The following is a 26,206-nucleotide window of genomic DNA, read 5'->3' on the forward strand; positions in this document are numbered from 1 at the left end:
CGCTCTGCTTGCACGTGGCTGAACCTGGGTCCCACCCCGGCACCCCATCTGGCCCCCAGGCCTCCAGGGGTGACCCTGGAGCACAGAGCCAGGAGTCCGTCCCGAGCGCCGCTAGTTCTGCACCAAATCGAACACACGAAGAAACTTTGAAGCGCAGAGGGCCCGTTTTTTTTTTTTTTTTTTTTTTTTTTTGCTTTTTGGGTCACAACCCAGCGATGCTCAGGGGTTACTCCTGGCTTTACACTCAGGAATTACTCCTGGCGGTGCTTGGGGGACCATATGGGATGCCGGGGATCGAACCCGGGTCGGCCGCGTGCAAAGCAAACGCCCTACCCGCTGTGCTATCGCTCCAGCCCCAGGGCCCGTTTTTTGACTCCCCCAAATCCCTTGAGACCTTCTCCAAGCCTGGCTCAGCACCCCCCTGCACATCCCCCACCCCCGTTTCCAGGCTCACCCTGGTCCAGCATGGGCGGGAGCCAGCGGCAACACGGGAGCGCCCCCTGGTGGTGATGACCGATACAGCCCACTTTTTTTTTTTTTTTTTTTTTTTTTTTTGCTTTTTGGGTCACACCCGGCCATGCACAGGGCTTACTCCTGGCTCTGCACTCAGGAATTACTCCTGGCGGTGCTCAGGGGACCACATGGGATACTGGAAATAGAACATCGAATCCGGGTCGGCCGCGTGCAAGGCAAACGCCCTACCCGCTATGCTATCACTCCAGCCCCATGGCACAGCCCACTTTCACTTCACACAGGCAGCAGTGCAAACACACACACACACACACATACACACACACAAACGAAGGAACCTTGAGCACCCATGCAAGGGCAGGAGAAGAGGCTCCACCAGGCTTGAGAGGCCGGGGCGGCCCACAGGAGGCACAAGACAGAAGGGATGGATTCAGCGGATATGGGGGGGCTCAGGAAGCTGGACCGAGGGATGGGCGGTGACGGGCAGGAACGGGTTCTCGAAGGGATGACGGCTTCCTGCCTTCTTAGGGGGCGAGAATTTCCCTGGGAATCTGCTAGGTGGGTTTTAGGCAATGATGGTGAATGTGTTTACGAATTCTATCCTAACTTGTTAATATTTTGTTTTGCTTTCGTTGGGCTTGGGAGTCACACCTGGCCGTGCTCAGGGCTCACTCCTGCTCTGTGCTCAGGGATGACTCCTGGCTCTGTGCTCAGGGCTCAGTCCTGACTTTGCCCTCAGGGCTGACTCCTGGCTCTGTGCTCAGGGCTCAGTCCTGACTCTGCCCTCAGGGCTGACTCCTGGCTCTGTGCTCAGGGCTGACTCCTGGCTCTGTGCTCAGGGATGACTCCTGGCTCCGTGCTCAGGGCTGACTCCTGGCTCTGTGCTCAGGGTTACTCCTGGCTCTGTGCTCAGGGATGACTCCTGGCTCTGTGCTCAGGGCTGACTCCTGGCTCTGTGCTCAGGGTTACTCCTGGCTCTGTGCTCAGGGTTACTCCTGGCTCTGTGCTCAGGGTTACTCCTGGCTCTGTGCTCAGGGCTGACTCCTGGCTCTGTGCTCAGAGCTCACTCCTGACTCTGTGCTCAGGGTCACTCCTGGCTCTGTGCTCAGGGCTGACTCCTGGCTCTGTGCTCAGGGCTCACTCCTGACTCTGTGCTCAGGGTCACTCCGGGCTCTGTGCTCAGGGCTCACTCCTAGCGGGGCTGGGGTCCTAATGGGGCTGGGAGCGGGCTTGGCCCCTTCCCTGGCAAACGCTTTCCCACTGCAGTCTCCCTGCGAAGCCCTTGATGTGCGTCACCCCCACCTGGCCCCTCAAAGCCGGGACATCAATTTCCTTTCTGAAACAAGTTCTTCAGGTACCAAAGGGTCAAGGTGATGGACAGCTTTGGGGAATTTGTAGGTGGCTCCCCAGCCCCTGCCCCGGGGTGGATAAACCTGCCACGAGACCCAGCTTGTCCCCTCGTGTGCCTCCACTGTCCCCACTGTCAACCACCAAACATCACAAGTTTTCTGCCCCATGAGGCATTTGGGGAGAAAGCCACATCCACGTGCCTTGGGGGACAGTCAAATGGTTTTTTATTTATTTTGTTTCTTGGGGGTTGGGGGCAGTGCTCAGGGTCAGTGCTGCTGGCTCTGTGCTCAGGAGGCTCTCCAAGCAGTGCTCTGAGGGATCATACGTGGTGCCAGGACCAAACAGGCATCCGCAGCATGCGAGGCAAGCGCCGTTGCCCCTGTTCCCTCCCTGGGGCGTTTGCTCTTTGGTATTTTGTTTTTTTTTCCTGATGGCACTCAGGAACTGTTCCCGGCTCTGTGCCCAGGGGTCACTCCCGGCGTCGTCTCTGAGAACCATCTGCAGCGCTGGGGAACACACCACATGGGCCACGTGCAAGGCCACGAGACAAGCGCCTTCCCGCACCTTCTCCAGCTCAGTCAAGAGTAACGTTCAGGGCTTCTGCATCCCTCTCCGGCCCCGCTGTCACCTCTCAAAGGGCCTCGTTGCTAAGTTCACCTTCGTCCCAGGGGTGGCCGAGAGGAAACGAGAGTCTATACTTCTGGGGCTGGAGCGACAGCACAGCGGGGAGGGCGTTTGCCTTGCATGCGGCCGACCTGGGTTCGATTCCCAGCATCCCATAGGGGCCCCTGAGCACTGCCAGGAGTAATTCCTGAGTGCAGGGGCTGGAGGAACCCCTGTGCATCGCCAGGTGTGATCCAAAAAGAAAAAAAAAAGAGTCTATACTTCCTGCAGTTTCAAGGGTCCCCTGGGGGGTTTGGAGCAAAATCCCTACACAACACGGAGGGTGATGCTATGAGAGAATGACGCTCAGGCAGATGACAGGCAGATGACGGGCACATTAGGGAGGGCGGGGTAGAGGAGCCAACTCCGCTGCACCCGGGGGACCAGAAAATCCACGACAGGGTGGGTCGGTGTGTCGGAGAGTCAGGGGGAGGAAGAAGCCGTCCCGCTGTGTTCCGACGATCCCGGAAGAAGCAGACGCCCCCTTCCCCCCGCACCCCATCGGCTGCCACCTGGGGTATCTGCTGACATTGGCCAAAGCAGATGTCCTGCCAGGGGACCCAGGTCTCAGGGCTGGACACACCAGAGCCAGGGAAGCGTTGCACAAACTCGTCCCTAAACTGACACACGGGCAGAGTGGACAGGCGTCTGCACTCAGGCCGACGATCATGAGACGCCCCACGCACGTTCCACCTGGCGTGTGTCTCGGTGAGTCCGGAGCGTGAGTCCTGCCTTTGTCACTGCACGGGACATAGAGAATCTGAGGTCCTTCCCTGCTTTGCAGCTCTTTCTTCATTTACAGGAGGCTCCTCTGCCCCCCACCCACCACACACACACTTAAAACATGGGCTGCGCCTTCTCTTGGCAACTGTGGATGGCCCATTGCACGCATGCATTCCTGCAACATAGTGAGTGTGCTTATAGCTGATTTTCCTCTTTTCCTCGGCTCCTGACTTGCTCGTTACATTCACAGTTAGAAAGTGGAGGGATGCACAGCGGGTAGGGCGTTTGTCTTGCATGCGGCTGACCCAGGTTCGATTCCCAGCATCCCATATGGTCCCCCAGCACTGCCAGGAGTGATCCCTGGGTGTGGAGCCAGGAGTAACCACTGTGTACTGCTGTGTGTGACCCAAAAAGCAAAAAAAAAAAAAAGAAAAAAGAAAAGAAAGTGGAGCGGTGAGGGGCTGGAGCGATAGCACAGCGGGTAGGGCGTTTGCCTTGCACGCGGCCGACCTGGGTTCGATTCCCAGCATCCCATAGGGTCCCCCAAGCACTGCTGGAGTAATTCCTGAGTGCAGAGCCAGGAGTAACGCCTGTGCATCGCCGGGTGTGACCCAAAAAGCAAAAAATTAAAAAAATAAAATAAAATAAAGAAAGTGGAGGGGTGAGGGGTGGCCGCAAACACGGCCAACACAGGATGTGGCGCTCAGCCCCCACCTGGCGTGAGAGGGTCCCATCGTCTGAAAAAAAGAAAATTTCCAGTTCTGAGTTTTCGCCAGCTCTGGGGAAGAAAGTCGGGGATGCTGTTTGGAAAATTGCACCGAGATGGAACCACATTTTTTCATGTCACTTCTGCCACCAGCGACTATCAGCTTTACACACGCAAACCAACCCGGGGTGGGTTCATGCACGTGACGAGCTTTGTCAGAGGGCAGGGTCCGGAGCCCGTTCTGGGGACAACGGCCCATTATTGGCTATTAATTCTGGTTTTGATGAACAAATGCAATTAACTTGCAAATCCCTGAACAGTGTCGCGTTAGGCCAGTGTTTTCATGGGTATTAGAAAATGTCAGATTAGCATCCCCGAGGAAGAAAACTCTGGCACGCCTCTGGAAGCATATGTGTTCCTTGGAAAGCACAGACCATGAAAGCTGTTCTCAAGGGCAAAGGAACAGTGTCTCTGGCCAGGAGGAAAGCTGGGGGGAGGGAGGGTGCTTTTTCCGCTTCCAGCCCGATGGTTCCCCCCCCCCAAAGACTCAGGCGGGCAAGGCAGCCTGTGTGAGAAGAGCACTGTTGGCGCGGCAGGAAGCTGGAGAGCGTCTCAATATCCATCAATTGCACAGGCTCATCTAAACAGATCTAAGTATTCTTTGAAACACTTCTAGCGTGTGTGTCTGCACACACACCGCGCGCGCGCAAGCAACGGAACTCGACAACAGAAAAACAACCCAATTAAAAACTGGGCAAAGGACCTGAAACGCCATTTCCCCAAAGAAGATGTACAAAGGGCCAATAAGCAGATGAAAAGATTCTCCACATCACTAATCATCCGGGAAATGTAAATCAGCCCCGCGATGCGAGGCCACTTGGCACCCGCGAGGATGACGCGTCTTTCCGCAAACACAAAGCAAAACAGAAGATCACAAGTGCTGGCGCATGCGGGGCGCTGGCCGCCCCTGGCACGTGGGCCCGTGGCACTGAGAGGGGGGAAACGGGGCCGGATGCTGGGGGAGGGGGAGAGGCGGCAGCGCCCCCCTTCCCGCCCCCAGCAAGGAAACTGGCTCGCTACTAGCGACCCAGCCACTGGCTTTCGGGGCGAATTCCCGCAAGGCCAGAGCTGGGCTCTGGACCGGTCCCGGGACGTTCAGAGCTGGGACGTCCCCTGCAAGGAAAGCGGGGCGCGGCCCACCTGCCTGGGCGGGATGCCAGGTGGACACACTGCGCATGCACGGCGGCGGCACGGGCGCCCCGAACGCATCGCCCTCCGGGCGAGCAGGAAAAACTCGAAGCGTCGCCGTTAGGAAACCACTTCCCAGGCACAGCCGCGCGCGCTGACCGGGAGTGACCAGGGCAGGCGTGGGGCCCGGGAGATCAGACCATGCCAGGGTTTGCTCTGCAGGGGGGCGACCCTGGCTCCATCCCCCGGATACCAGCAGGGGGGATCTCTGGGCACTGCGGGGCGCGCCCCCCCCTGCAAAAAAAATAACAAAGCAAAGTTTTGTTACATTTTAACACACTGTAATAAAATTTCCTTTTATTGAATCACTGTGAGATACACAGTGACAAAGTAGTTCAGGATTAGGTTTTAGTTATATAATGTTCCAACACCGGTTCCTCCACCAGTGTACGGTTCCCAGGACCCAGGTCCCCAGTTTTCCTCCCAACCGCCTCCCCTTGCCTCTGGCAGGCATCTCTCTCTCCCCCCTCTCTCCCTCCCCCCTCTCTTCCCTCTCTCTCTCCCCCTTCTCTTTCCCTCTCTCTCTCCCCTCTCTCTTTCTCCCTCTCTCTCCCTCTCTCTCTTCCTCTCTCCCCCTCTCTCTCCCCCCTCCCTCCTTCTCTCCCCCCTCCCTCCTTCTCTCCCCCCTCTCTCCCTCTCTCTCTCCTCCTTCTCTTTCCCTCTCTCTCCCCCCTCTTTCTCCCTCTCTCTCCCTCTCTCTTCCTCTCTCACCCTCTCCCTCTCTCTCCCTCTCTCCACCTTTCTCTCCCTCTCTCTCCCCCTCTCTCCCTCTTCCTCTCTCTTCCTCTCTCTTCCTCTCTCTGTCTTCCTCTCTCTCCCTCTCTCTCTCCCTCTCTCTCCCTCTCTCTCTCCTTCTCTCTCTCCCTCTCTCTCTCCCCCCTCTCTCTCTCCCTCCCTCTCTCTCCTCTCTCTCTCTTCCTCCTCCTCCTCCTCCTCCTTCTCCCCTCCTTTCCTTTTTGGGCATTATGATTTGAAATACAGATACTGAAAGGTTATCATAAACATTTGTTTTGGCTTTTGGGGTCATACCCGGCGATGCTCAGGGGTTACTCCTGGCTCTGCACTCAGGAATTACTCCTGGCGGTGCTTGGGGGACCATATGGGATGCCGGGGATCGAACCTGGCTCAGCTGCATGCAAGGCAAACACCCTACCCGCTGTGCTATCACTCCAGCCCCCATAAATCACTGTCACTGTCATCCCGTTGCTCATCGATTTGTTTGAGCGGGCACCAGTAACGTCTTCATTGTAAGACTTATTGTTACTGTTTTTGGCATATCTAATACGCCATGGGTAGCTTGCCAGGCTCTGCCATGCGGGCTCGATACTCTCGGTAGCTTGCCGGGTTCTCTGAGAGGGGTGGAGGAATCAAACACGGTTGAAACAGCCGCATGAAAGGGGAAGGGGAATGCCCTACCGCTGTGATATTGCTCCAGACCCCATAAATACTTAAAAAAAAGAGAGAGAATATTGGGGGCGGGGAGGGGGGTTAGGCATGATGAGGAAGTGGAACAGCCGACACCTGCCAGAGGTTATTAAATAGATTCCAACTTCTTTCCCAAACAAGGAAGCGGGAGATCAGGCACAAGAAGGGCACGTGTGTGCCAACTGGCCAAGCGGGTGTTTTCACTCGGGCAGCTGGTTTTCAGCTTCCAGGGGGTCACTGGAGCAAGTGGCTTGTCGCTGAAGGTGCAAACGGCCGGGGGAGGAGGCACCAGGAACTGGGGGTCCCTGGGGAAGGCCCGTTCCCAGGAGGTGAGGGATGGGTGTGAATGGGGCAGCTCGCTGGGAGCTCGCCCCAGCATGAAGGCGCAGATGTCAACGGGACCCCGTGGAAGACAAACCTTGAAATAAGGGGCCCCAGGCAAGAGCACAGCGGGCAGGGTGCTTGCCTTGCGCACGGCCAGCCGGGTGACTTCTGCACCCCATATGGTTCCCCCGATCACCACCACCTGGAGTTTGACCCCTAAGCACGGAGCCGGAGTAAGCCCTGAGCACCGCGGGCTGGGACCCCTCCCAAAACACAAACCAAGAAACCAAAAATAACCACCTTGAAATAAAGCCCAGCCTCCAGAGGAATAACGCACATGATCAGCGGAGGAGGGAAGAGAAGGCCACGCCCAGGAAGAATCTAGAAGCCAAGGGCCGGTGACGAGCACGGGGCTCGCGTGGCACAGGGCCGACGCGGGTCCGTGTGGCCCCCCGAGGATCCCCAGGGTCACTCCTGCACAACCCCCAATCGCTAAACAAACCAACCTCAAAGCATCTGGGAGCGAACCCGGGAGGCTCCCTGCAAACGGCCCCCTCTGTGTGTCCTCCCTACCTCGTGCTCTGGGGTGCCGGCTGGGGTGCTGCCCTTCCCGCGGTCTGTCCCAGGCACGGCCCTGGAGAATTGGGGCACAAACACCCCGAATTCCACAGGCGCAAGTCAGCTTCCGGGCCTCAGGTAGCCCCGCGAAGCTGATTGGCCGACTGACTCCCAGGAGGCGGGGCCGGGCCGTGGCTCCTCCCACTCCCGGTCCCGCCCTCCGCCCAGCATCCTCGTGCTTCCCTGGTCACGTGGGGGCTTTCTGGGCTAGGCCTGCAGGTGGGATGCGCTCCTACAAGGGAGGCTGGGAATATCTTCTCGTGGGGGCCCAAGGGGGTGCAGAAGGGCCTCTGCCTGCTCCGCCGGCGCCCCCCAGGTGAGATCCCCGGGTCCAGGTCTCGTCCACCTTGTTCTGGGTGCCTGGGCTCCCGCACCTCCCACCCCGGCCTGGATATGGGATCTCTGGGCGCTGCTGTTGGGCCGCTTCCTAGGCGCTGAGCTGACGAACGCTCCGTCTCGCTCCCATTTCTCAGATGGTGGCGCAGGGGACACTGAGGCTCAGAAAGCGCCGGGTCTCAGCTCTCTGCCCGTGCGTCTGCCCACTCCCCGGCTCCGCCCCGCTCGCTCACCGGCCGGGGCTCTGGGGATGTTGGAGGCGGAACCGCGCGTGACAGGCTGGGGGCTTCTGGGGTCCCGGGTCTAACAGGATTCTGCCTCTGTGCCCCCAGAGACCCCTGGAGCCCCTGAACACGGCAGGTGCCCAAACCATGGTGCCCCAATCACCCCGCCCGTTCTTGGAGACTTGAGTCCTTCTGGTGTGGGGCCACACCCAGGGTGCTCCGGGCTGACTCCTGGCCCTGCACGCAGGGATCACACTGGATGGGCTCAGGGGACCCTCTGGGGTACCGGGTCAACCTCGTGGAGCAGGGGCTCCATCCGTCCATCCGTTCACACGGCCTCAGCCTCTCCTCCCTGACTGTGAGTACCGGAAGTGCTGTCTAGCTCCCCTGGAGCCTGAAGTCAGGGGTTGAACCCTCCCGCCCAATTCCCGTCCCAATTCCCGGCCTGCCAGGGTGGCCGGGCTCTGTCCGCGGTCCTGAACTGCTCTCCTGTCCCTGCCACCCCGCTCACTCTCTGAGCCAAATAAAAACCTGAGGCTCCTGCTAGTCCGGCCCATTTTCTGGAAACTCGAGTTCTTCTTTTGGTTACGGGCCACACCCAGCGGTGCTCAGGGCTGACTCCTGGCTCTGCATGCAGGGGTTACTCTTGGCGGGCTCCGGGGACCTTAGGGGTGCTGGGTCAATCTCACGGAGGCTCTCTGGCCCCGAGACTTCAGTTCTGAGGAGGCGATCAGGAGCCTGGGATTCTGACTTAGCCAAGTTGGTGCTCAGCAGCCTTAGGCAGCGCCGGGGATAATGCCCCGAGCAAGGCATGTGCTGTGTCCCCTGAGCCCCGTGCCTGCCTGGTGCTGGCAGGGTAGGTGTGACCACCCCAACTAGGGGCTGCAACCCCCAGTGAGCACCTCACTGCATCACTGTCATCCCGTTGCTCATCTATTTGCTCGAGCGGGCACCAGTAACGTCTCCATTGTGAGATTTGTTACTGTTTTTGGCATATCGGATACGCCACGGGGAGCTTGCCAGGCTCTGTCGTGCGGGCGGGATATTCTGGGTAGCTTGCCGGGCTCTCTGAGAGGGATGGAGGAATCGAACCTGGGTCGGCTGCGTGCAAGGCCAACGCCCTACCCGCTGTGCTATCGCTCCAGCCCAGTGAGCACCTTAACAACAACAACAACAACAAAAACAACGATGCAAGCACTGCAGCCAGGAGCACCCCCCGCCAGGGCGAGCCCGTGGGAGCACCACAAGCAAATGTGTGAGCCGAGAGTGATCCCTGCCGAGCATGGGTGCAGGCACCACAGCTGAGGGAGGGCGACGCCCCGTGAACATCACAGCCAGACATGAGTGATGCCCCCTCCAAATCAGAGCGAGAAGAGGCACAAGAAGGGTAGCGGGTTGCCGTGAGAGAGGTGGGATGGAGGGGCGCCAAGGTCTCGAGCCCGGTGACCTCGTGCACAACTCACTTTTATTTTGTTTGTTTGTTTGGGTCCCACCTGGCGATGTGTAGTGGTTCCTCCTGGCTCGTGCACTCAGGAATCACTCCTGGAGGTGCTGGGGGCCCCTCTGAGATGCTGGGGGTCGAACCCGGGTCGGCTGCGTGCAAGGCAAACGCCCTCCCCGCTGTGCTATTGCTCCAGTCCCCACAACTCACCCTTAGTAGCACCCCGGGAAGGGCCAATCTGACCTCACCTGCTGATGACTTGGGGCAGTTGGAGGACAGCGCCCCCCGGAAGTCAGCTGCCCCCAGGGCCTCAGGCTCCAAGGGCAGCTCTAGTGCTGCCCGGGCATCAGCCTCTCTGCCCCCCCAGACTGCAGCCCCCGCCCCCCCGTGACCCAGAGCTCCTCAGTGATTCCACCCCCGGCCCCCCAGGCAGTCTGTTGAGAGCAGAACTCCTTCCCTCTGGGGCCCCCTGCCCTGATCCCTGCTGAGTGGTGCACAGGCGACTTCTACTGGGGGAGCCAGGGAGAGGAGGGGACGTGTGTGGCGACCGTGTGCGAGGAGAAGGAGCCGGTCACAGTGCGGCTGGGACGGGAGATCCCAGGGGTGCGACAGGGCGAGCGACAGGGCTCCGCCCGCCGAGTGCACGGCCCAAAACTTGACAAGAATAAACAGAGAGGGGCTGGAGTGATAGCACAGCGGGGAGGGCGTTGGCCTTGCACGTGGCCGACCCGGGTTCGATCCCCGGCATCCCATAGGGTCCCCTGAGCACCGCCAGGAGTGATTCCTGAGTGCAGAGCCAGGAGGAACCCCTGAGCATCGCCGGGTGTGACCCAAAAAGAAACAAAGAAAGGAGAAAAAATAGAGATGATGGGGTGGGGTGCTCAGGCAAGGCAGGCAATGGGCCAAGTGCTCATCACACAGGACCCCCCCACTTTGGGGGCTGCAGGGGGGGAGCGGGAAGTAGATCAGGACAGCTGGGCCTGACGCCAGCGGCTGTTCTCAGCGGGGCCTGGACGCGGGGCCGGGGCCGGGGCCCGGGGAAGGTGGGGGCACGGCCCCCATGGCGGAGCACCCGCAGACCCACTCTACTGGATCTCACCTGTTCCGAGGGACGCCCACAGGCGCAGCCCGTGGTGACAGGGTGTCGCCGGGACCCCCATCGGCTCCCGCGCCAGCTCCTGCCCGCCCGCCTGTACTTCAGGACTGCCCTCAGGCATGGTTTTAAAGAAAACACCAGAAACCAAAAAAATAAAAAATAAATAAAGAAAACGCCAGACGTTATGTCATTTCATCCATAAATATTTCAGAATGTATCTCTCACATCTCAGAACATTTCTAAAAACACTCGCCCCCACCCAAAAAAAGAAACAAAACAACAATCCCCTCTCTCTGATGATCACACCTAATAAAACTCACAATAACTTATTGCCCACACCCCCTGTCCCCCCATAAAGAGCCCACATTCCAGCTGCTTCTTTGGCTCAAAAATATCTTTTTGGGGGCCAGAGAGATAGTCCAATGGGTAGGGCTTTGCCTGGCACGTGGCTGACCCGGGCTCTGATCCCCGGCACTGCCAGGGTGACCCCTGAGTGCAGAGCCAGGCATCAGCCCTGAGCATAGCTAAATGCCACCCCCCAAATAAAAAACAAACCCCAAAATCTCTCTCGAGAGCTCCGGGCTTGTATATCCTGTGACTGTGTCTCTTAAATCTCTTTTACCCACCAACCACCCTCCTGGCTGTGCTTTTATGCCGCCTCCAGCTTGAAGAAGCCAGGGGACGGCGGCGGGGGGGGCCTGGAGGGGGCGATGTCCCGTCCATCATCCTGGCCTGAGCTTCGGGGTGTCATTAACGTGCCCTTTGCTGCCACCTGGGCTGCAGCCGAGGCCTGTCTGTGCGGGTCATTTATTGAACACGCTGCCCCTGTGTGTCCCCCTGGACCTACCCGGAGCGGCTGAGGTCAGCTTGTCCCTTTAGGGATGCTATTAGATGTGACCTGTGTCACCAGCCTGAGCCCCCGAGGTTGGCGCCTGCCCAGGTGCACACGCCCGCAGCCCGCAGAGCTGGAGGAGGCGGGGCAGCCCGTCCCCACCTGCCCTGTCCGGGGGTCGGCTGAGCACTGCTCTGCCCAGCGGGGAGCAGGGGAGGAGGGAGGAGGGCTACAACCCCCCCACCACCGCGGGCCCCCGGCTGCACACAGAGGCACCCACAGCAGGTGTGTTCTCGGGCGTGCGTGGATCCCTCACAGCTGGGAGGTGACCAGGTGACAGTGACCGCCGGGCGGCTGCCCTGGGTGGGACACTGGGGAGAAACTGCCAGGAGAGTGGGGAGGGGACAGGCCCGGGCAGCGGTGCCGAGAACAGGGCGACCCTCGGAGAACCAGGGCACTGGAGCCAGCCAGGAGGCTCTGCCGGCGCGTACCTGGCTGGGGGGCGGAGGGGCGGTCCCAGCCCCCCAGGCTCCCCAGCGCCCACTCTCACAGCCCGGCGCTGGGGCCCGGAGGGGAAGGAGATGTTTCAGAGCGGCCCACGCCCCACCCCCGAGCCTGGCGCTTCCAGACCGGTTTCATAAGGGGCACCCGGAAACGGGGGGGGGGGGTCAGCTGCGGGGGCACAGAGCCAACGGTGTGGGCGGGCCCGGCGGTGGCGACTCCCCAACCCCAAGGGCCCATCAATGCGCGTCACCAATGCAGGCGCCCACCTGCGCCCTGGTCCCTGTCTGTGGTGGGAACCGTTCTTCCTGTTTGTTTGTGGGGGGCCACACCCAGCAGTGCTCAGGGCTTGCTCCTTGGCCCTGCACTCGGGGACCCCTCCTGGCGGGGCTGGGGCGCTCGACAGGGAGCTGGGGGTCGAACCCGGGTCGGAGGCGCGCAAGGCACGTACCCTCCCTGTCGCTCCAGCCCCCGAACTGGAATCACGAGGCCCACGTGACTTGGTGGGCGGGACCCGGCCCCTGCCGGACACCCAGCACCGCCCCGCCCGGAGCCCGGGCAGATGCCCACAGCCTCTCTCCCTCCTCCCTGCACCCCAGTTCTGATCCTTGCTGACTCCGCGCGCTCCCGTCACAGCTATTCTGGGACAACGGGGGCAGCAGATGGCCCGAGCCCTGCTCCCCGCGCCCGACCCTCACGAGCCCGGGATGAACTGCAAAGCTGCCGTGGCAGCTAAACGCAGCCTGGCCGGCCGCCCTAAGCACCCGGGAGCCCAGGAGCAGCCCATCCCGCCCAGCGGGAGGCCAGGGGTCACCCCCACTTTGCATCCGTAGTCCCTCAAAGTCTGCATCCCGTCAGCCCAGCGGGAAAGAAGGCAGGCTCTGGAAGCACTCAGAGAGCCTGCAGACTCCAGAGCACTGTGCACCCTCAGGCACCGGCGACGCCCTCTCTGGGCCTTCAGTTGCAGAAGGGGCATGAGGTGCCATGTGACAGGTGACATAGCAGAGTGGCAGCTAGGGCGAGAGCCCTCAGGGCGCCTCGGGGCCAAGGCCTGGGTTAGGATGACGCAACATCAGGGAGCACGAGGCGGCTGGGACGCTTACAGAGATTCCCCCTTGAGTGCTCGCGGGCATCAGCGTCTCTCCCGGCGCCTGAAACCGTTCGCTGCACTCAGCTCCTCCCCGGAGGGCTCGGGTGCGCCTTCCCGCACACTCTGACCACCCCCGGGCAGAGGGGAGACCCTGGCCCGGGTGGGAGCGCGGTGTTCGTGCAGACCAGCACACACGGGACCCCGAGAAGCTTAAACAAACAGGTTTTCATTTTCCATCAGAAACAGGCGGGGAGCGCAGTGGGTGACGGTCGCTGCCTGTCCTCACGGCAGCAAAGTGGCTGCCCCCGCTCCAGACATCACACCCAAATCCACAGCAGGCAGCCGGGGTGGGGGTCTAAGGACCTCCCTCCGCAGCAGCCTCACTGCGGTGGGCAAATCCCTCCTTCACGGGGACCCTCTGGCAGCCCTGCACCAGGGAGGGAGGCTGGAGGTGTGAGCAAAAGGCTCCCGGCAGCCGCAGCGAGGAATGAGAATCCAGTCTGGGCCCCGGGGGCGGAGTGATGACACCCCAAGTGCAGACAGTTAGCAGGGGACACCGCGGCGGGCACTGAAGACCGGCGGGGACCCCACAGACCCCCGGGTCAAGCTGTGACTTCAACCTGGGCCCCCTCAGGGGATGGGGTCCAGCCAGGGGCGGCCGCAGTGAGGGGCCCCAGGACAAGGGCCAAGAACTGGGGACAGAGTCCCGCTGTCCGGGCCCAGCTGAAGGGCCCCCGACTCTCCTGGGTCAGCCGGTGCCAGACCCTGTCCGCGGTCACCAGGCCACCAGCTGTGGGCACCAGGGCGTGTCCGGGAAGATGAGGCAGTGCAGGGAGCGGAACCTACGGAGAGGTGAGAAAGGGGCGGTGCCGTTACCCCCCACTCCGCCCCACAGTGCTCCTGGGACCCCGTGTTTGGACACTGGGACTGAGAGCGCCCCCTGGTGGGCAGTCCCTGCCGTCAGGCCGCTTCAGCCGCAGCTGAGGCCAGGAGCGCCCTCACGTGGTGGAGCACAGGCCCCGCATGGGTGGGGGCCAGCACTGCTGGGTGTGGCCCTCTAGCCCTGCAGGCCCCAGTACCTTAACACCACCCGGAGAGGTCATAGGCCCCGAGTTCCACTGCCTGCAACCCCAACCAAAAGTGTCTCCATGGGGCCCAGAGCGGGCAAGACATTTGCCCAAGATCACACAGCCAGCGGGTAGAAAGCAAGGCCAGAGAGGTAGTGCAGCAGGTAGGGCATTTGCCTTGCACACGGATGACCCGGGTTTGAAACCCCCCGCAGACCACACTGGGGAATCAAATGACTTGGAGCCCACCGGGAGTAATTTCTGGGCGCAGAGCCAGAAATAATCCCTGAGCATCGCCAGGGCCACATACCGCCAACACCTCCCCCAGCTCCCCGGTAAAAAGAGAAAAAAAGGAAAAGGCAGCAAGGCCCGAAACGCACTCCTCCGCCCCAGTTCCGTGCGTCCAGCCCCAGGTGCTCCTCACCCACGCCCCCTCTCCGGGCGCCCACCAGCCCGCAGGCCCACCTGGAGGGGTCCTCCTCTGGGGAGAAGGGGCCCTGCAGCCTGACGACGTTCAGCTTCCCCTCAAAGGTGCCGTAGCTGAGGGTGACCTGCTCGGAGAGGAGACGGAAGGTCGGGGGGGGGGCCCATTGGGGGCGGGCGGGAGGGCCGGGAATTTAGGGGTCGGGGGAGGAGGAAGAAGAAAGACTCCCTCCCCCGCACAGGAGAACCCAGGGGTTCGAGAGGGCGCTAGGGGCGATCCCTGAGCACTGCCGGGAGTGATCCCTGAGTGCTGCCACGTGTGGCCACACACACACATACACACACACACACACACACACACCGTTTCCACAATGGCATAGCTGGTACAGTGGACACTCCGGGGACCCCAACTCTTCAGATGTTTTGACCCGACCCCCTCAAACGCGCCCCCTTTCCTATATTCAGGCCCCGCGTCCCGCCGGGATAGATGGGGCAGGTCACTTCCAGGCCTGGCCAATCAGCACTGTCTGGTGGGTGGAGACAGACAGGGAATCTGACTAATGGGAGCCAGGTCCGCCTGCAGGAGGCGGATTTCCTTGGGTTTGGGGTAGTGGGGTCCACTGACATGCCAGGGGGGCTGGTGAGGCCAGCACGGGAGAGCCAAGCAATAGACACGCCCGTTTTAGGGGGGCTGGACCACCCTCGGCCGTGCTCGGGGATTACTCCTGGCGGTCCCCTCTCCCGGCCTTGGTTTCCCTGCCCAGCAGGGAGACCCACTCACCTGCTCCAGGAGCTGGGCGGCCCCCAGGAGCTGGAGGGTCTCCAGGTGAGAGTGGAAGAGGGGGCTGGGCCGCAGGCGGCCCCCCAGCTTGCACTCGACGATGTAGCCCACGGTGCAGTCGTCCGGCAGGCGGATGAGCGCCGAGGTCTGCGTGAAGCGGGGGCCGCTGCGGGAGAGAGAGCCGAGCTGCCGCCCCGCCACCTCCCACGGTCCCGGGCTCGGTGACCTCTGGCAAGTGACCTCGGGAAGCCCCAGTTTTCTCCTCTGTAAAATGGGCCTGTCCGCCTTCCAGGGCCGCTGAGGATGGAGAGGAGGGTCCAGGGAGAGGAAACCCCCATCCGTGTAACTTCCCTCCGCTCCCCCCTTCTCACTCTCTCACTTGTTCATCCTTATTTTTTTTTTGCTTTTTGGGTCACACCCGGCGATGCTCAGGGGTTACTCCTGACTCTGCACTCAGGAATTACTCCTGACGGTGCTCAGGGGACCCTATGGGATGCCGGGGATCGAACCCGGGTCAACTGCGTGCAAGGCAAACGCCCTACCCACTGTGCTATCACTCCAGCCCCACTTGTTCATTCCATTGGGGGAGGGAGAGGACTCCCCTAGCAGTGCTCAGGGCTGACTCCTGGCTCTGTGTTCAGGGATCACACTCCGGGCTGGGCTCTGAGGACCATGTGGGGTGCTGGGGATGGAACTAGGGTTGGTCGTGTGCAAGGTCAGCGCCTCCCAGCTGTACTATCACTCCCGTTTGTCACTCCAGTTAAAATAATAATAATAATAATAATAATAATAATAATAATAATTTTAGGCAATCCCAGCCAAGTTCACGGGATTGCAGGGTGCTGGGAGTTAAGTACAGGGTCCCCGTGTGACCAGCCTGTGCTTTAGACCTTTGAGCAGCCTCCCTGCACAACCCCCGGATGCACTGATTCTCCACCTGCACTGTCCACTTGGATGTCAGACGCCGCACAAAGGAACGAAGGTCAGGGACCCCGAGGTGAACAGCACAGCACCTGCCCTCAGCAGCAGCCTCCCCATTCTCGGGAGAGACAGCGAGCCAGCACAGGTCATTACGGAGTAGGACTGATGGACATTAAATCACAGGGAGGCCCGAGGGGCACCCGAGAGAGGGGAAGGCAGGGTGGCGGACTTCCTGGAGGAGGTGACAGTTTTCTTGTTTGCTTTTTAGGCCATGGTGAGAGCCACAGTTTCCTAAAGTGACTCTTAGGGAAGAAGAGCTCAAGGCCGTCAGAGGTCAGAAGCAAAAGGAGAGTGAGCGAGAGAAGGAAAGTGGCTGCCATGGAGGCAGGCTTGGCGGGGGCGGCAGGAGGGAGACCGGGGACCCTGACGGTGGGGACTGTGCACTGGTGCAGGGGTGGGAGCTGGAACATCGCAAGACTGAGACCTGACCTGCACAGCCTTGTAACTGTGTCTCACCGGGAGGCAGCCCTTGCCCCTTGCACCCGGGGCCACAGGGGGGCGAGGGGGTGTCCCAGAGCAGAACGAGGCGTGGAGGCAGAAGGCTGTGTGCCTGGAGGGGTGCAGGGACGCCCCCTGGCGCCTGTCTGCTGGGACCAGCCCCCGCAGGGTCCCTGCTCCCTCTGCCCCCCCCCCCGGGGCTGTCGAGGGAGGGAGCCCCCAGGGCTGGGCCACCTGCAACCTACAGCTCCATGACCTTCCCCGTTTGGGGATTCAGCTGGAGAAACCAGGTGTCCCCCAGGCGCGCCCCAGACCACCCTTCATCCCACACAGACACCCTGGCTTTGCTCGGGGCCTCTGCCCCAGGGCCCTCCCCCACACGAGAGCCGCCTATTCCCAGAGATGCCTGCCCCCCTCAATCTGCAGCCCTCTAGAACATTCCCAGCTCAAGTGCCACCGCTTCCAGGAAGTCCTCCTTGCTGTCCTCCTGCAGAAGCCCCTCCTCTTTCCTCTGCCTAGAGCTGGCCTTCATTGCACACCCCGGGGCACTGGCTGCCCAGAAGAGGGTGGCCAAGGGACCCAGGGTGGCGTGGTTGTCACCAGGTGCTAGCCCAGACAGTCCCTCTTGAACCCCTACAGCAGCTATTGGCTATAGTACCCTCAGGATGCGGGAAGGACGGAAGAAGTTCGGGATGGTGCAGCTGACCTGCCAAGGCTGGACACGCAGGGTAGTGGCGCCCACGCCCTCGAGGCGGGGGCTGAGGCTTGCGACCCAGTAACTAAGTCCAACACAGCACCAAAGGACACCCTCGGGGCTGGAGCTGCAGTACAGCGGGGAGGGCGTTTGCCTTGCACGCGGCTGACCTGGGTTTGATTCCCAGCATCCCATAGGGTCCCCCGAGCACCGCCAGGAGTCATTCCTGAGTGCAGAGCCAGGAGGAACCCTTGGGTGACCCAAAAAAGCAAAAGAGGAAGCCCTTCAGCAGCAAAGTTCTCTGTCTGTCTGTCTGTCTGACACACCCCCTCTCTGCACCCCGTGTCCTCCTGGCAGCCTGTGGGTCTCACCTGGCCCACGGGGCCATCTTCAGAGCCAGTTTGCGGTTGATGCAGAAGCCGGCGCCTCCTGTAGCGAACCAGAACTGAACCAGCCTCTGCAGAGAGAAGCGGGGAAGGCGGGGAGCAGGGGTGAGGGAGGGGTGCGGGGTGGGCAAGAGCCAAACGCCCCCCACAGACGCACACACATGCACACACAGGCACACACACACACACACACACACACACACGCATGACCGGCCCCGGCCCGCTAGTCCCGGGGCAGCCCCACAATATCCTGCCCGTTTGTATAAGGAACAGAGGCCCAAAGTCACATCCTCTCTCCCAGTGACCGGGTCAGCGACAGTCTTGGAAGGGGGGGCTGTTGGTTCTGGCTAAAGAGGACATGTGTCATGTTTGTTGCCCAGCGCCCCCGACCCCTTTGTCCAGGGAAACGTCTCTTCCTCCTCACCCTGTGGCTGGGGAGGGTCCCCCTCAACACAGCACTTGCTGCCCTGGGAACGGAGGCCGCAAGGCCACGCCCCCGGCCAGTGATTGGCTCTGCGGCAGGCACATGACTCAGGCCAACCAATCAGATACTTGGACTCTGGGACTGAGAGGATGAGCCGCTTTTTCCCAGGGCACCAGGTCCAAGAAGTGCCGCACCCCTGGTTTCCTCACTCCCAGCACTTAGGGATGAGAAACCTTTTCCACCAAAGGAGAGAGACAGGAAGAAAAGGGTTGTGAGGGGCTGGAGTGATGATAGCACAGCGGGGAGGGCGTTTGCCTTGCACGCGGCCGACCCGGGTTCGATTCCCAGCATCCCCTAGGGTCCCCTGAGCACCGCCAGGGGTGATTCCTGAGTACAGAGCCAGGAGGAACCCCTGTGCATCGCCGGGTCTGACCCGAAAAGAAAAAGGGCAGAATTGTTCTCTGGCTAGGGTCCCTCTCCTCCCCACAAGGCCCCAGGCCGCTGTCGGGAGGCTGCCAGGGCGCGGCAAGGCAGCATGCAGAGCTGAAGGCCCGTCTGTCGAACGTGCATGTGCACGCGTGGCCGCGCCCCCCCATATACGGGGAGCAGCAACCCCAGAACTACAGAAGCCTCACCCTAAGCCTAGGCTGTGCCCTCTGCCCAGGGACGCACCACAGACGCGGTGGCACGAGGCGACAGAGAAAAAACCCGCCTGAAGTCGCAGGACCAGCACTGACCCTGGGAGGGAACTCTGGCTCCCACTTTGCTGTCCCACCCCGTGGCCAAAACAAACGGAGTCACTCTGGGGCAGAGTCCTGGGCCCCCGTTGGTGGGTTGGGCGCAAAGAAGGTCGTTTGTGCACATTGTAGGGGACCGGGCCTGGGTGTACCCGGCAGGGAAACTGGGCCAGAGGTGCGGGCTGATCCTAATCACACCGCTTCCTGGCGTCAGCCACAGGTCGGCCACTCGGGAGGGGATCTCGTTTTACCCTTTTTTGGTGGCTTTATTTGTTTGGGGGCCACACCCAGTAATGCTCAGGGCTGACTCCTGGCTCCGTGCTCAGGGATCACTCCTGGAGATGCCCTGGGGACCATATGCAGTGCCAGGGTCGACCGCATACAAGGCAAGCGCCCTAACCACTGTACTATCTCTCTGGCCCCTACCCGACCTCCCCATACACTTTGGGTCCCACTCAGCAGTGCTCAGGGGCGGTCCTGACTCTGCTCGGCCAGGGGTAACTCTGCAGTCTAGGAATAAACCCCGGGGCTCCCGCATGCCTCCTTTGAGCCTTTCTTCTAGCGCCCAGCCAGTGAAAAAATAGGAAGGACAATACCCACTCCCCAGACGAGAACGTGAAGGTGCAGAGGGGACACGCAAGTGACCTCATCGAGGCCCCAAAGCCAGGAGGTGGCGAGACTGACCCGAGAAACCAGAGTCAGGCCCCAGCGAGTCCTTGCAGACAGTGTGGCAGGAGAGTGGCAGGGGTGCACTGTGGCTGGGCTCACCTGGAAGTGCTCACTTGGCTCTACCTCCGCCCCCCGGGGCCCAAGAGGACTTAATTAGGACTCAGAGGCTGATTAGCGGCTGGTAATTAAGGTCTTGTGTTTTCTGCTCTTGTTCCCCTGGTGGAGCAGATGGTGCTCTCAGGAGGGAGAGGCCCCAGAGCGGGCGAGCCCGCGGCAGGCGCTGCATCCCGAGACGGGCACCCCGCCGCCGCAGGCACTCAGGGCCAGAAGTCAAGTGTGGGTCCTGGGGACAGGGGGAGCCCCTTGCAATATACGCAAGTGAAACAACACCCTGGGCCATGAAATTCTTGGCTGCTTCTCAGAAAGTCAAATGTGGCAGGTTCTTTAGTTCTGTTTTCTAAATCCCGCTACCCTGATCCGTGTCCGTCCGGGTCTGGACTGATGCTGGCTGTGTGAGGGGCCAAGGCTGCTGTGGCTGGTTACTGACACCCGAGGGAGAATGCGTAGGAGGCTGGCGCTGACCCCAAAGCCTGTACAAGCAGATGATGATACCGGGTAGCTGTGAACTGTGCCGTGGGTGGAGAAGCCTCAGCGCCCGCCACCTCCCCTCTGCGACCAGTGCGTGAAGGTGGCCCTAGCACTGCCACTCTCTGTGCCTCACTGGTAGCTGTTTCCCCCTCTCACAGAGGAGGCAAGAGGAGCCGGGAAGCCACTTGTCCAAATAACAATGAAGCGCCAGAGGAGCCACCTTAGGGGTCCCAGTCCCGCCCCACCTATCCCGCCCCTGGCAGCCCCGTCCCTGAATGGCTCATCCAGGTGGCCCTGGCCTGTAGCCCCGCCCCTGCCCTGGGACGGCCACACCTAGGTGGTCCTGCCCTATCGCCCCGCCCCTCATAGCCACACCCTCTACATGGTCACACCTAATTGGTGCGGCCCATTACCCCGCCCCTCCTGACCCTGCCCTCAGGAGTTATATCTGACTGGCCCCACCCCTCCTGGCCCCGCCCCTAGGATGTCCACGTCTGATTGGCTCTCGTCCTTCCTGGCTCCGCCCTCAGGATGGCTATATCTGTCTGGCCCCACCCCTCCTGGCTGCATGTGATTGGTCCCGATCCCTCCTGGCCCCGCCCCCAGGGTGCCATATATGACTGGCCCCTCCTCCCCGGCCCACGCAGCCAATGAGCGTGAAGAGCTTGGCGGAGGGACCCACCGTGCGGTTGTGGGGCTGCGGCTCCGAGGCGTGGATGGGCCGGTTCAGGCTGGGCCGGCCGACGTAGACATCGTGGCCCGAGGGAAAGGCGCTCAGCAGCTTTAGCAGCGCACGCGGGTTCACATAGTTGTCGTCGTCCACGTGGCAGAACCACCTGCGGGAGACGGGGTGGGGGGGCTGTGAGCGACCCAATGAGGACTCAGAGAGGTTAAGACATCGGCCGTAGGTCACACAGCATAGCACAGCATAACTGTCAGCCCCAAGGACGGGAGGACAGACCCAGGAGGCACTACGGGATTGATTACTCACGACACACAGACCAACGCACATTTTGGACAAACATCCCCGCTAACGAACGAGCCTGGGGCAAAGGTCATGTCTGCCCTGCCCCCTGCCCCCGGCCCCGCAGACCCCGGGCTCTCACCTGCGCTCGCTGGCCAGGAAGGCGTCAAACTCCGCGGCCATCTTGCAGGACAGCGCGGGGTGGCTGTGCTCCGCGGAGCAGTTGGTGACCACGAGGTGGGAGCCTGGGGAGGGGGCAGTCAGGGCCGGGGGCCGCGCGGGGTCCCTGTCCCGCCCCCGGGGCAAGCCCGCACACCCCCCCCCCCGGGCAGAAGGGACACCCCAAGGGACACCCCGAGGGGCCCCCGGCGGCCGCAGGGCAGTTACCCAGTCTCCGCCGCAGTTCTTCGTCCCGGCTGTCGGTGAAGACGAAGGTCTGCAAGGGACGCGGGGTGAGGGGCAGCACGGCCACCGGCCACGCGGACCCCGGCCCAGCTCCGCCCGGAACCGCTCCCTGGGCGCCCCGGCTCCCACCTGCCGCCTCCATCCACCCCAGGACGAGCACTGACCCGCCCCCACGGAGCCCGAGACAGGCTGGATCTGTCCCCTTCACAGATGGCACAACTGAGGCAAAGTGAGAGCCCTGGAGGCCTGGGAGGAAGCAGCACCCACAGGAAAGTGGGGGGCAGGCCACGCCTCTCCCTCCCTCTCTCCCCCCTCCGTTGCTCCCTCCCTCAGCCTGCAGACCTCACCCTCCATGCCAGGACTCAGCCCTTCAGATCGGGACCCCACCCCGGCCTCAGTTTTCCCATCAGTGGCAGCTTCCGGAGCGCATGGAGGCGGTGCAGAGGGCAAGAGGGGCTGTGCTTCCCGTCTCAGGGGAAACAGAGGCAGGGCTCGGACGCCAGGCAGGCGCAGGGACTGCGTCTGTCTCCCGGGCCCGTGACTGACCCGGCTTTGTGCCCTCAGCTCTGCTGTGGTCCACACTGCAGGCTGACCCCCCCACCTGCCCTGCTAGGCCCCTCTGCGACCCTGGACAGAAGCCAGCCTGGGTCTGAGCAGAAGGTGGCCCCGTCCCCCATCCCCCCCCCCCCGCCTGTTCTCTAACTGACATCTGGGCCCCTTTCTGCCCCCTGACTCACAGGTGAGTCACCGCCTCTTCCAGGAAGCCCTCCCCTCTACCTCACACAGGCCCCTGCCGGCCTCTTGGGACAACCCCCTTGGGCACAGGATGCTGCCCTCTCCCCCAGGCTGGCCTGGGCTCCCCCCTCCTGGGCCCCCTCCGGTGCTGATGCTGGGGCGGGGGCGGGGCCTGTCTCCCGCTGAGACGTTGCTGGCCCTGGGCAGTCAAGGGTGTCCAGGCTCAGGCCCTTCTCACCCCTCCCTTGGCGACTCCAACCCACCCCTGGGGTTTATTGTTTTTTTTGTTTGGGTTTTTTTTTTTTTTTTTTTTTTTTGCTTTTTGGGTCACATCTGGCGGTGCTCAGGGGTTCTCCTGGCTCTGCACCCAGGAATCTCCCCTGGCGGTGCTTGGGGGACCCTGTGGGATGCCAGGATCGAACCCGGGTCGGCCCCCTGGCTGATTTATTTGTGAATTTCCCGGAGCTGGGGGCACTCCAGGTGCTGAGACCCTTGGCACTGGGGAGGGTCTCTGTCAGACAAGTGCTCTGCCACCGCGCCACGTCCCGGCCCTTCGGGAGCCCCCGCGGCCTGCCCCAGCCTCTCTCCCCTTACCCCAGTGCTCAAACGCCACCCCACCCGCCCAGACAGGCGCCCCCACCACGCCGGCCCCTCCCTCCTCCCTCCCCGTCATTCCGGGTCCTGACACCTGGAGGGGCAGAGGCGGAACCTCCTCTCTCCCCCCAAACGGCAGCGCTGCCCACCCGGCTTTCCGGTCTCCTGGCTGGCCCCCTCTCCCCCAGCCTCCTATTTGGACGCACCCCCTTTACCCTGCTCTCCCTGCCCCGTGCCCCACGCCCCGCCCCGGGGAGCCGGTGTAGAGGCGCCAAGAAGCCCTGTCCCAGCTGCCGGCAAACTTTTGTCGCCAGACTCGGGCCAAACGGGCCAGGGCCAGGGCCAGGGGGCTGGGTGGGAGGGGGCGCCTCCGCCCGGAGGCATCTGATTTGCGTCGGAGGGGGCTGGGCCCTGGCCAGCGGGGACCATCTGCCGCGAGGGGCCCGCCCCCGCCCCCGCCCGGGCTGCAGACAAAGGCCACACGCAGCCCGTCCGCGCAGCACAAAGGCCCACCTGCCCCGGCGCCCTTAACCAGCTGGGCCGCCCCGCCAACACGCTCCCGCCCCGGGGAAACTGAGGCCGACGGGGGCAGGGCCTCGGGGAAGGCTTCCGGAGAGATGCAACGAAGGGAGGGGGCTGGGCCGCCCTGGCCCCTCCTGCTGACCCCCCTCTCCCCCAGTCTGCGGGAAAGGGCGAGTGTTCGGCGCTGACCTAGGTCAGGGCCTGCAAGGGCCGGCCTGTCCCCCCAGCCTTGAGGAGGGGGACCCTCGTGCCTGTCCCCAGGGCTGCAGAGCAGGGACCCCCCACCCCCGGGCCCTCCCCTGGGCCCCCCGCAGCCCCGGCCGCCTCCAGCCTCGGTGCGCGCTTCCTCTTTCTGGTCCCCGTTGTTTCCTCCTCCGGGCGGGCGCCCCGGCCAGGGGCGTCAGGAAGGCCGCGGCCACGTGAGGTCCGGCCCTGGGCACGCAGGCGGCCGTAAACAGGAAGGTCGGCGGGAGGGCCGAGCCCTGGCTTCCGCGGGGAACCCAGAGGAGCAGCGGCGCGGGGGAGGGGCGGGCGGGGGCGGGGCGCGCACCCAGGGCCAGCGGGTGGGCCAGGGGCACCCCCTCGCCGGGGGGCCTCGGGCCTCTTCCACATCCCCTGGGACTGGCTCCCGGGAGCCTCCGCCGCCTCCAAAGCCGCACACTTGCTCCTGAGCGGGTGCCCGAGTGCGTGCACTCAAGGATGTGTGGTGTGTGTGTGCATGCACACAAGGATGCGTGTGCGTGCACGCATGTGTGTGCATGTGCACGTGAGGTTGTGTGTGCGTGCACGCAAGGATGTGTGAGTGCGTGCATGCATGGTGTGCATGTGCACATGAGGGTGTCTGCGTGCATGCGAGAGTGTGTGCATGCACGCGAGGGTGTTTACGTGCACGCGAGGACGTGTGTGCATGTGTGTGTGCATGAAGCCGCCCCTCCACCATCCCCAGAGGTGATTCTCAAGACCCTTCTCAAGGAGCTTGGCTGTTGGCGGGTTGTCTGGGGCGGGCAGGGGAGGGTCCCCACCTTTTTAACCTGGCCCTTTGGGGCACACACACCCCGTCCCTCCCTTCCCCACCTCCCCCCCACCCCTGCCATCATACCAGTATTAACACCCCCTCCTCCCTCTACACCGCCACACAGGAAGTCACTTAGGAGGTGAAGTGTCCGCCCGCCGCACGCATGCGCGCGCACACGGGCTGGGGCCGGTGGGACTTCCGGGAGATGCCCCCCTGCGCCTCTCCCTCAGCCCCTGTTCCGCTCAGTGCCAGGGCAACACCCAGACACGGCTGGACCCCCAGCCTTCACCCAAGGGCCACGCTCCTGTCGCCCCCTGCGGGCCGGGGCAGGGGGGCTGGGGAGGGCCTGGCTGGGAGGGCCCCGGGCACGGCGGGGCCTCGGGGGCCCCGGCAGAGATGAGCAGTGGACACACGGGCACGTGCCCGGAACAGCCCCTCAACGGACACAGAACGACCGAGAGAGGGAGAGAGGGAAGATGACTGAGGCTGCCGGGGCCCCAGCCCCACAGGGAAAGACCCCAGAGAGCCCCTCAGGCCGGGAGTCCCGAACCCCACACTGCCCCGCGCGTCACCTGTTCCCGGGTCCTGGAGACCCACGTGTCCAGCAGCAGGTCTAGGCGGGAGCGGTGGAAAGCCCGGGTGGTCTTCACCGCGATGAACACGTCCTGCGGCTGCAGCCGGGAAGGGCGGGCGCTGGGCACGGGCGGCGCGGGGGGCTCGGGGGCCCGCGGAGGGGTCAGGCGCCAGCGGCAGCGCAGGGAGAGGAGTCCCATGCCCAGCAGCGCGACCAGGGCTCCGGCCAGGCCCCGCAGGAGCCGGCACTGCATGGGCCCTGGGGACCCCCGACGGCTCGCCCCGTGTCCCACCCGGCCGGGGCGGGAGGCAGGTCAGGCGGGGGCCCCGGCGGAGCCCGGAGTCTGGCGGGCATCCGGGGCTGGCAGCGCTGGCAGGGAGTCCCCGGCGCCGGGAGGCCGAGCCATAGCGCCCGCCCTCCACCTGCTGGCCGCGCGCCCCGCCTCCCGCGCCGCGCGGGGCGGGCCCGGCGCCCCAGAGGTGGCTGCAGGCGAGGGCTGTCCCCGCCCTGCCAGCTGCCGCGCTGGGGCTGGGGGCGTCCGTCCGGTCTCCCCCTCCAGCGCTCGCTGCGTTTCCTCTGGATCCGCCCCCACGGTTCCTCCCGGTCCTCAGCCCAAGTCCCTCCAGACGGCTAAATTCTCTTTTTGGTTATTTTTTGGGGGATAGATTGAGCCACATCTGGGGGCGGGGAGGGGTGTGCTCTCAGCTCTGTGCGGCTCCCAGGGGTGCTCAGGGGGCCGAGCAGTGCCAGGGGTCAAACTGGGGTCTGCCAGCGCCCAGACTCCTGAACTGTCGATGGCTTGATTCTGTTTCAATCTTCAAGTTCAGCTCCAAGGGTCCTTCCTCCAGGAAGCCTTCCCTGATGGCCCCGCCCAAGCTCTGCTTTGAAGTCTACAGGGGTGAGGTCTTTCCTGTTTTCTTTGTTGCGGGCCAGGGCCACTCCAGGAGGTGATCACAGCGGCAACCTGGGCCACACTTGGTTGTCCTCCAGGGCCACCAAGATGAGGAGGTGGGGGGGGAGGAAGGGGAAAGGAGGGAGCATGCGGTGACGGAGATCTAACCCAGGCTCTCACGTGTGCCACGCAGGCGCTTTACCATTGAGCGCCTCTGACCTCCAAGGATCTGTGGCTCAGCCACAGAAAGGGTCCCCCGGGTCCACTTG

General features: G+C 62.8%; 1 protein-coding gene across 1 annotated transcript; it reads right to left on the bottom strand.

Annotated features, from left to right (window-relative positions):
• Nucleotides 1-13,258: 13,258 nt before the first annotated feature.
• MFNG (MFNG O-fucosylpeptide 3-beta-N-acetylglucosaminyltransferase) lies at nucleotides 13,259-25,619 on the bottom strand. Its single transcript, XM_004610693.2, has 8 exons — nucleotides 25,044-25,619; nucleotides 21,588-21,636; nucleotides 21,343-21,445; nucleotides 20,919-21,072; nucleotides 17,804-17,889; nucleotides 15,320-15,485; nucleotides 14,581-14,666; nucleotides 13,259-13,890 (listed from the first exon to the last, which is right to left on the bottom strand). The coding sequence occupies exons 1-8, from the start codon at nucleotides 25,296-25,298 to the stop codon at nucleotides 13,824-13,826; spliced, it is 966 nt and encodes a 321-aa protein (XP_004610750.1). The 5' UTR covers nucleotides 25,299-25,619; the 3' UTR covers nucleotides 13,259-13,823.
• Between the last annotated feature and the right edge of the window lie 587 nt (nucleotides 25,620-26,206).

This window comes from Sorex araneus, chromosome 6 (genome assembly GCF_027595985.1).
Source record: "Sorex araneus isolate mSorAra2 chromosome 6, mSorAra2.pri, whole genome shotgun sequence".
NCBI classification, from domain to species: Eukaryota; Metazoa; Chordata; class Mammalia; order Eulipotyphla; family Soricidae; genus Sorex; species Sorex araneus.